Source organism: Mus pahari, chromosome 9 (assembly GCF_900095145.1).
Source record: "Mus pahari chromosome 9, PAHARI_EIJ_v1.1, whole genome shotgun sequence".
Taxonomy (NCBI): Eukaryota; Metazoa; Chordata; class Mammalia; order Rodentia; family Muridae; genus Mus; species Mus pahari.
This window is the reverse complement of record NC_034598.1, coordinates 70,658,992-70,668,857: the sequence shown is the minus strand read 5'-3', so window position 1 is coordinate 70,668,857 and position 9,866 is coordinate 70,658,992. Positions and strand designations below refer to the sequence as shown.

Genomic DNA, 9,866 nt, shown 5'->3' with positions numbered 1-9,866 from the left:
CTCGAGGTTAGTGACACTGGCCAAGTCGCTTGACACCTTCCTTTCAGTTTCCTGGTGTACAAAACTACAATGCTTCATACATCTGTTGAATTCTTAGCAGACAATAAAGTCTTCAAAACCATTTTTTTTTACCTTTGTGGCAGGAAATAGGTAATATATAGCAATTCTCCTGTAGATAGAATAACAAATTCAACAGGACCAGAATTCTCTGTATGTTGGCACTTGGTCTAGGACCTTATAGCCCCTCATCATTGATACCTGAGTGTTATGTCTATAATTCTTAGGAGACTAGGGTGGTGCTTTTATAAAAGCCAACAACGGGAGTACTAGTGTTTTAAATAGGGCCACTTTTACCCAATGATCAATGAAGACAGTGAGCTGGTGATTGCATGGTGTTTTGATTGGTTCTTAGATTTTTTTTCCCCTCCATACCTCAATAACGAAAGTAAAGAAAACAAAATGTTATCATCTTTTTTGAACATAGAAAGCTAGGTAATACAGGCAATCTTTATTATTATTATTACTGAAAATTATTGATTATATGATATATATATATATATCTTTGAGGCTTAAATTCCACTCTTTTCAATCTTTCTCTTATCATGTTAAAATCCCAAAGTTTATGATAGCTATGATAGGGGTTTGAGAGATGGCTCAGTGATTGGGAGTGCTTCTGACCTTTGATGGTTTAAATGAGATTGTCCCTATTGGCTTATGCATTTGAGCACAGAGTCGCCAGTGATGGTGCTCTCTGCTGTGGTCTTGGTGGTGTAGCCTTGATGAAGAAGGATATCACTTGGGGAAGGCTTTGGAGTTTCAAAGCCTTTTGCCATTTCTAGTGTTCTCCCTCTTCCTGCATCTTGCTTGTGGTTTAAGAGGTGAACTCTCAAGCTTCCTCTTCTTGCCATTATACCTCCTACCTGTTGCCATTTACTTCACCACAGTGACACTTATTCCTATGGAACCAGAAGTCAAGATAAACACTTTCTTCCCTAAGTTGCCTTGATCAGAATGTTTTATCAAAGCAAAAGGAAAGTAATACTACTCTTTCAAAGGACCCGAGTTTGGGTCTCAGAAGTAGCATGAGTTGGCTAATGTCTTGAAATCAACTCCAGGCAATCTAATTCCTGTAGACCCTGGAGGTACCTGCAGGCACATGCGTATTGCCCCCTCTCATATACATGCAATTAAAATATAACAAAAAAACTTTAAAAGATAACCATGGTGGTGCAAGCCCCTTTGGACATTGTAGTTGTTTGGATAGATAAGGGCTTCCATAGCCTCATGTGTTTGAATGGTCAGCAGATAGAAAGTGGCACTATTAGGAGGTGTGATCTTGTTGGAAGACATGTATCATTGTACAAGCAGGCTTTAAGGTCTCCTATACTCAAGCTACACCCAGTATGACACATAGTTTCTTGCTCCCTTCAGTTCAAGATGTAGAACTCTCAGCTCCTTGGCCATGATCCCCAACATTATGATAATAGATAAACCTCTGAAACTGTACACCAGACTGAATGAAATATTTTCCTTTCTAAGAGTTGCAATGGTCATAGTGTCACTTTGTAGCAATGAAACCCTTTGAGGGGAAAGAAGGGCTACAAGTTTCAGCTCAACCTAGTGAAATCTCATACAAAGCAAAACAAAATGTTGCCAGAGTTTAAGCACTGTTGTTCTAAAAAAGTTCTAAGGAAGGACTGTACAACATTATTTGTTATCAATGCTTTATTGTTCAAAACAAAATTGAAATTCTCTGGCACATAAAACAATTATTTCTACAAAAGGAAAGCCTACAAATCTTGATAATTTATACAAATAACAGTTTTTCAAAAAATAAAATTTTAATTTAGTAAACTTGTCTTGTGCTCTACATTTTTAGCACTGTCTGCAATGATCCACCATAAATCCCTGAGCAGAGACATTTTGATCATGTTCTAATACCCCAGTCCCCCCTCCCCCCCCCCGAGTTGGTCAGTTACTAAGTCCAGCCCTATAGTGAAAAGTGTCAGGGACATGTAGGTATTAAAGATCCATGCATTTTATGACACAGGCCCAATGATTAACACCACTTGGGAGTTGAGTCATGTGAAATGTGACTATTGTGCATTCAGTGAACCTACAGGAAGCAAGTGTTAGAAAGAAGGAACAGTAACAAGACAGACATAAAATGTAAAGGCTAGAATGCCACAACTATCTGAATAAATTAAAAAAAAAAGGTTAGACACTGAATTTATCTCTACAGCCTTATATTAAATTTCTTTGTCATCCAAATTGCCAATGCATTAGAAAATGAAATGTATACTTCAACCCACTAGTTTTTGGTTTGACCATGGGTTTGTTCTTGTTAATGTTAAATATTATTCTGACAACACAGTGATGTAGTTATACTTTAAGTTCTGGCCCTTGAGTGAAATGTTTATGGAGTAATATACACTTTAAAGAGGGCCTTCTCATAAACCCCATCAAAACTTTCACTACATCTGTTCTCTCACAGAAACTAAAGTCATTGAAACACTACCTCAAGTTCTTTATCCACTGTATTTGATACATGACATGGTATATAATATAGGGAGAAAACATAGAATTTTTTTCATGACCAGCTTCCCTTTAATGGAATCACTGATCATATACATATATATATACATGGAATATAGAAGGGAAGGAGAAAAAGCAAATAACTGTTTTAACAAATCTTTTTTGTCTTGTTTTGTTATTTTGCTATGGTTGGATAATAAATAAATAAATATGTTGGATACAGAATAGTTAATTTCTCTATGACGAGGTTGCTAATAGACTGGTATTCTGGGAATTCAATTTTTAGTAGTAAAGTTTGAGTACAAGGCAAAAATGTTAAAAAAATGTTTTTTTTCTTTGTTTCATTTATAGCTTTTAACTTATAAAATGATCACTGAAATACCTAATAGCAGGTGAGGAAATAAAATGCTCAGTTTTCTATGAGAAAATATCTTTTAACTGAAAAAAGCATTTGGCAGACGATGGATATATGTATATATATATATATGTGTGTGTGTGTGTGTGTGTGTGTGTGTGTGTGTATATGCAGGCTGATGCTTACTCCATGGCATCTTAAAATAATTTATTTTTGACATCTTTCAGGAAGAACAAAATGTGACAGCCCTCCAGGATTTATCCACATGGATGTTTAGGTATGCAAGGACTCAACGGGTATTTCATATCAGCTCTTTCCAAAACACAAAGTCATTGGCAACAATCCTTATGTACTTACCCTGCATTGGCTTATTATAGCAACCATTGGCTAGGAAGCACCGAGGACTGTGTCTTACATAGTCATGATTAGTTACGAGAACTGGAACACTTATAATATCCCCATTTTTTTTTTCAGCTTTAGTGAACAGCCTGTATAGTAACCAGGGAGAGACATCATAGAAGATAATTTCAAAAGAATTAATACAATGAGATCTACTAAACAGCGTTGGAGACAATACTGACACTATGGAAATGAAAATGCCTTTGTGAAACACACACCCAAGGTCACCCTAGGTCTGTTCATATCACCTCTATGAGTGGTTAGCTCTTCTCTACACATTCGTTTTAAGGCATGACAGACAAATGATGCTCAGCACTAGGAAGCCTTGGACATTCAAACCATAAAATGTTTATGTGCACGAGCCAACAAACAACTGGAGATTTGGACAGATCCCAACACACTGTTAAAACCAAAGTTTGATTAGCTTCAGCAATCAATAAGCAGGCTGTCCCAAAGAGGGAAGAAAGCAGCGTAAGGACAACCGGTGGCTCACTGAGGATTTACACTATGTGCTCATCACCCCCATAAGAGTTCACTGTGGCCGGATGGGCTCTCTGACTTCCTCTCACAGTGTTTAAGGAACAGTATAATCTCAAATTCTCCCTCCAAAGTGGACATCTGCAACTGAGATCCCTCTGTTTTCTAAAAATGCTCCAAAATCCTCTTAGGTGGTCTGGTTTACAGTCTACGGGTAACAGTTACACCCTCCCAGAGGGTCTCAATGCTCCCCTTTTTTGGTGTTAAGGGCTGTGCCCATAGCAAAGTGGATTCTCCCAACGGTGGCAGTAACCATGATGACCTCTATCCTGGGCTTGAAGTCACCCGTGAGCTTTTATCACAGCACTGCTGGGATGTTCTGTCTGTTAACGAAGTCAGTTCTGACAAGCGGCGGAGGAGGAGGAGGGGAGTTCTCGTGTGTCAGGTCTTGGAGGTCTTCAAACCTTGCTTTTCCATGATGTTCCACAGCTTGCGGAGATTGGACTGAGTGATGACGTCATCTGGCTTGAGTTGCAGGGCCCTCAGATAGTTGGCCTCAGCCTTCTGCAGTCGCCCATTGAGATGCAGAATGGCCCCTAGGTTCATGAGAGCAGCAGGGTACTGGAAGAAGAGAGAGGGAGGGAGTGATAAAGAGGCCATTGCAAGAGCTCCTTCATGGAGGACAAACGTTCTTAACCTCTCAGGCATGATTCCCATGTTTACAGGCATCTGATGAAAGTAATTTACCAATTTATAGAAGTAGAGACAGGAAGTATGCCCATCTTCAAACAGTAGCTATGTCCTTTAAATAGGATTAGGAAAGGCAGTTAGGAAATGTGTCTTTTTTTTTTTTTTTAATTTTCTTTAATGGAAAAGCATATATACATAAAAAGACTGGATATACTAGACAACCTGTTTTGGGGGAGAAACAAGTATAGCTTAGTGACAGAGTGTGTACCTGGCATGCCTGAAACTCTAGGTTCAAATCCCAACGCAACAAAACAGAAAACACTTACAGCATGGAGACCTTGTTTATCCGAGCAAAGCCAACGAACTAAAAATGTACCTCAAAAATGAGAAATCTGAGTGCAAAGTGAAAATATCTACGTCCATGTCTTGTCTTCTTAGCTATATTCTAGGCTTTCTGTGTATAAACATTAGGCTACAGATTTACTGATCATTCCAGAATGGAAGCCCTGAAAAAAAATTTAAATTTAAATTTACCATCTTTCTGAAACCTAAACTAAAATATTTCCCGGCAAGACAAGACCCGCATGTTTAATGTTTTAAAATGGTTAGATTCTCCTAATGCTGAATGTTTATATAAATATATCAAGGTAAACAATACTAACACAGATTAAACATATGGCATAGGAAAATGTAACTTAAATAAATCCATTTTATACTACTTGTTGAAAAATACTTAGGGAAGAATGAAATAAACCTAAATAATGCTCACATCATTTTAGTCACCATGGCAAGTAAAATTTAAAATTGTCATGTAAAAAATTCAGAAAGATTTTTTAAAAATTATGGTAATCATAGTTTACTATGAGGATTTTTGTCTCCAAATTCTCAGATACCTGTTCATGAAAGTATATTGTGATGGGAAAAATATTTTGCTTTCTATCTACAAATAGAGAAACTGCTGCCCTGTTTGTGTTCCATCCTTAGAAGGCTCTTGTTAATAGGAAGCAAACTTTTTGGCAGCTACATAAATGCATAGTACATATATCAGATAAACATTGTTTATATGCTATGACTATGAATTCATTTTGCAGATAGTATCCACCATTAATTGTCCTTGACTCTGCACAGAAACCAAAGATAATGTCCAATCACTCTATGATTTAGTATTTTTACAATGGGTGCATCCCTTTTTAGCTGAATTCAATTGATCCTACTGTGTACTATAAAAACAATTATTTCTGAGCCAAATCAATGCTGGGAAGAGTAGAATCACATAGAACACACAAAAGGGGGAAAGCATGATCAAGTTTCAAGCTTAAGAGATCCGGGTTTGAGTTTTTACTTAACCATCCTGACCTTGGTGACCTAAGGGCCCTGTATCCCAATTTCTGAATGTTTCTAGAAAAGCCTGTGGCAGAATACCTTCACAAAGTAGACACTGCCAACGTCATGGTCAGCTTTCTCTACTCTATTAAATGCTTCTTGGTGATTTTCACAATTTTGAATTCAGTGGCTAGAGAACATCTCTCAATACACATCAAAGTTCTCCTAAATTCTAAACTGCTAGCCATTATTTTCAAACTTTTCTACATTCTTATCCCCTCCCCCCAATTACATCACAAATATAAACTTTGCCTGACTTTCATCAATCTTTTGCCTAGAATGACTTAATACTTATGAAGAAAAAAAAATACAGATGGTTAGTTTCTAACTTTAAACACCAATTCAAATCCACCCAGCTCTAAATTGTATGGCAGTGTGAAGTGCTACACTGGAAACTAAATTAACACCGCCTACATCATCATCTACAGGAATCCTGCTATCACACCACCAGTATTACCCCGAGCTCCTCTGATGCCTGAACATATTTCTGAATTATGACTCTTCATAGTGCTTATCGTGACTGTCACTAACACAGCTCCTAAACTTTGGTATACATGGATTCAGAGCCTCAACTCCTAGAGATGCTAAATGTGGGAAGGAGGGTCATTGTTGGCAGCCATTCCTTGTTAACCAGAAGTAGGAGAAGCCCAGGAACTGGGCTGAGAGAAACCAGATGGCTCTGTGGGACAGCCTTTATTTCCTCAATTACTGTGTTGCCAATATGTCTCTACCTATAATGTGTATGCGTCAAATTGCAATAGACGAAGCTTATCAAGACACTCAGGGATTAAGCATTCAGATGGCCTAGGATCACATGCCAGCTCTATCACAAAGAACAAATGCATATCTGGGCAAGTTGGGTGTTGTCTTGGAATCGAAATGCTTGCCCAAGTTTGATGACAGAAGTATTTGCTTCATCTAGTTAATAAAAAGATTATCTGTGAATGAAATCATGTTGCCTTTTCCCTTTCTTTCACTACTTTGCCTTATCACTTCAAAATTGTGAACCGAAATCTCCTTCTGGACTGCTTGTGCCGGCACTTTTTATAATCTTTTCCAGGTTGTTCCTCTAAGGGACAGAAATAAAAACTGGGTGGGGAAGTATACCAACCAAGTTACACACATTACTGTATTATTGTTTCTCTAAACTAGAGCCCAAGGTTCTTTGGTCCTTAGGAATAATCTTCCTATCACCAGTTGCTAAATAAAATATCAGTATTTAGTATTATTGTAAGAAAAAAACACAAAGGAAGTTACATTTGTTTGTGGATGATTTCTAGATGCTAGTTACAATTTTGTCACAAATTTAACTTTGTGCCACTGGAGCATGTTACTCTTTAAATAAAAATAACACTAATTCGATACTATGAAGTTAATGTGGGATGGTAGACCTCAATGAAATTCATTCCTATTTGTTAACTGCTTTCCATAAAGAGTAAAACATTATGTGTAAAACTAGGTATATGCATATTTAAGAGCATCCATACTTTAAGTGGTTACACATTTATTTATCATTATAACATTTTGTAATGAATGTAAATATGACTTTTATTAGGGAAATTACTTTAGAGATTTAAAAATCTGTATAGTATCCTGCTTACAACATCCTATAGCTTTTCTGAGATAATGGCAAACAATGAAATGTACAAAATGTTATGCTCGAACACCACTGAAGTAATGGATATTGGCACCTTAAGTACCTGCTTTCAAAGCATCAACGGTGACTTGGATATAAATAAATGTTTAAGTCTTTGTTAAAAAACCAAACATATGTTAACAGACATGGTTTATTTTCCCAAGCCTGTCACATACACCTAGCAGCACTGGCTACTGAGGATTCAGATATGTCCAGTGTCCTGAGAACTTCTGGCCTTCTAGCCACACAGCTGAGTTTAGAAAATACTCTTGGCATCACGTCAATGCAGGGCAGAAGATGAGAATTTCAGGCCCCAGCCATTGAGTCTGAATGTGAATTTTAACTAGATCCTCAGGTTCTTTTTATTCCCATTAAACTACTAGAAGTGCTGTTGTCAAGGTCGCTTCTAGATCAAAGATGCTATCATCTTACAGCTTTTACAAAGAAATTGCTTAGAATAGGTAGAGCCTGTAGAACCGAGTATGTCAGATCATTTTATCTATCCTCTTGTAACGTGGAATTCTCCTTTTGGTCATATAATTACTTAAGACAGTAAATGTCCAAATGAAATTTTATTAACAGAGCTGTAAATGATTAAATGTTAGGAGACAGAAAGAAAGGCTGTGGAGACAGCGTGTGATGGGTGTCTAAACAGCCTGCAAGGCTTTTTAGCAATGGAAGTGAATGCAAGAGTTTAGGGTGGAAGTTCGTCCTATTACGTACTGGTGGCTTTGCTCTCTGCCATCTGCAACCCATGGGTTGGGATGAGACACATAAACACAAGCGCCAATGTCTTCCCTCATACACACATGGTCTTTATTGAAGACAGCCGATGAAATTTTCAGCGTGTTAACCATGGCAGGCAGCAGCTTACAGCCCTGTAACACAGGGCTCCTAGTTTAATACAACAAAATGAGGCCACCTCCCTCTTTGCAGGCTAGAACAGTGAACCAGACATTGATTGTTTCCTTGAAGAAGAAGACAGATGTGTTACATCAATTGGGATAACTGGCAGCCATGTGGAGGCTGCATATGACGTCGTTCTCAAGTCTCTAGAGAGTCGTGCCTTGTTATTTTACTGTGGTCTTTGGCTTGATTCTCTTATGTTGGAGGAGGAAATTAAAATGATGGATATCTACTGGGGTAGGTTAGAGCAATGGCAGCAAAATTGTGGAGGTCTGATTGTAGTCCAAGCTCAAAAACTTAAACGTTCTTTGGGAATAGGAGTTGACTTTATCTGTCACATCCCATAATGTTGGAAAGAAACTTCTAAAGGAAAAATAGTGGTGCTGTGAATGGATACAGACTTGGGAATTCTGGATTCTCTTGGGTTAGAGCTAAAATATAGAAGTTTGGAGAGTCCATGGAAGTTCCAGAGGAAGAAAAACACTAGGTGGTATATATTCTATTAGATGCTGTGGCTACTCCTCTCTCACAGAAGCAACTATGGGAAGATGAAAATAGAATATGATAACCGATATTTGTACCTATTAAATGCCTTTATTTCCAATCTGTTTTATTGATTCCTTTCCAAAGAATCTGCTCATGTTACTGAAACTATTTATAGAGTGGGATATTATTTACTGTTGGGGGAACCAGATACCATTTGAAAGAGAAAGCCTGCCAGGGGAACGGTCTCCTCCTATCTCATATACTGTGCCTCAGAGGAACGTTTCCAAGAGACTCACCTTAAACATTCCTTCTGCATATAATTTTCTTTTCTTTTCTTCCCATTTTTATTAGATATTTTCTTTANTTACATTTCAAATGCTATCCCTAAAGTTCCCTATAGCCTCCCCCCGCCCCTGCTCCCCTATGCACCCACTCCCACTTCTTGGCCCTGGCCTTCCCCTGTGCTGGGTCATATAAAGTTTGTAAGAACAAGGGGCCTCTCTTCCCAATGATGGCCGACTAGGCCATCTTCTGCTACATATGCAGCTAGAGACACGAGCTCAGGGGGTACTGGTTAGTTCATATGGTTGTTCCACCTATAGGGATGGAGCCCCCTTCAGCTCCTTGGATACTTTCTCTAGCTCCTCCACTGGGGGCCCTGTGTTCCATCCAATAGCTGACTGTGAGCATCCACTTCTGTGTTTGACAGGCACTGGCATAGCCTCACAAGAGACCTCAATATCAGGATCCCTTCAGCAACATCTTGCTGGCATGTTGTTTGCAATTGTGTCTGGGTTTGGTGACTGATGATGAGATGGATCCCTGGATGGGGTAGCCTCTGGATAGTCCATCCTTTCATCTTAGCTCTAAATTTTGTCTCTGTATCTATATCCTTTCATGGGTGTTTTGTTCCCTATTCTAAGGAGGAATGAAGTATCCACACGATGGTCTTCCTTCTGGGTTTTCTTGTGTTTTGCAAAATGTATCTTGGGTATTCTA

The 9,866-nt window shown here is 38.4% G+C and overlaps 1 protein-coding gene across 1 annotated transcript in view; it reads right to left on the bottom strand.

Moving 5' to 3' along the window:
* Window positions 1-1,707: 1,707 nt before the first annotated feature.
* Window positions 1,708-9,866, bottom strand: part of Tmtc2 (transmembrane O-mannosyltransferase targeting cadherins 2) — a 387,746-nt gene continuing 379,587 nt past the window's right edge. The window contains exon 12 of the mRNA XM_029542332.1: window positions 1,708-4,387. Within this exon, the coding sequence (XP_029398192.1) occupies window positions 4,208-4,387 (180 nt within the window). The 3' untranslated portion in view covers window positions 1,708-4,207. The remainder of the gene's footprint in view (window positions 4,388-9,866) is intronic.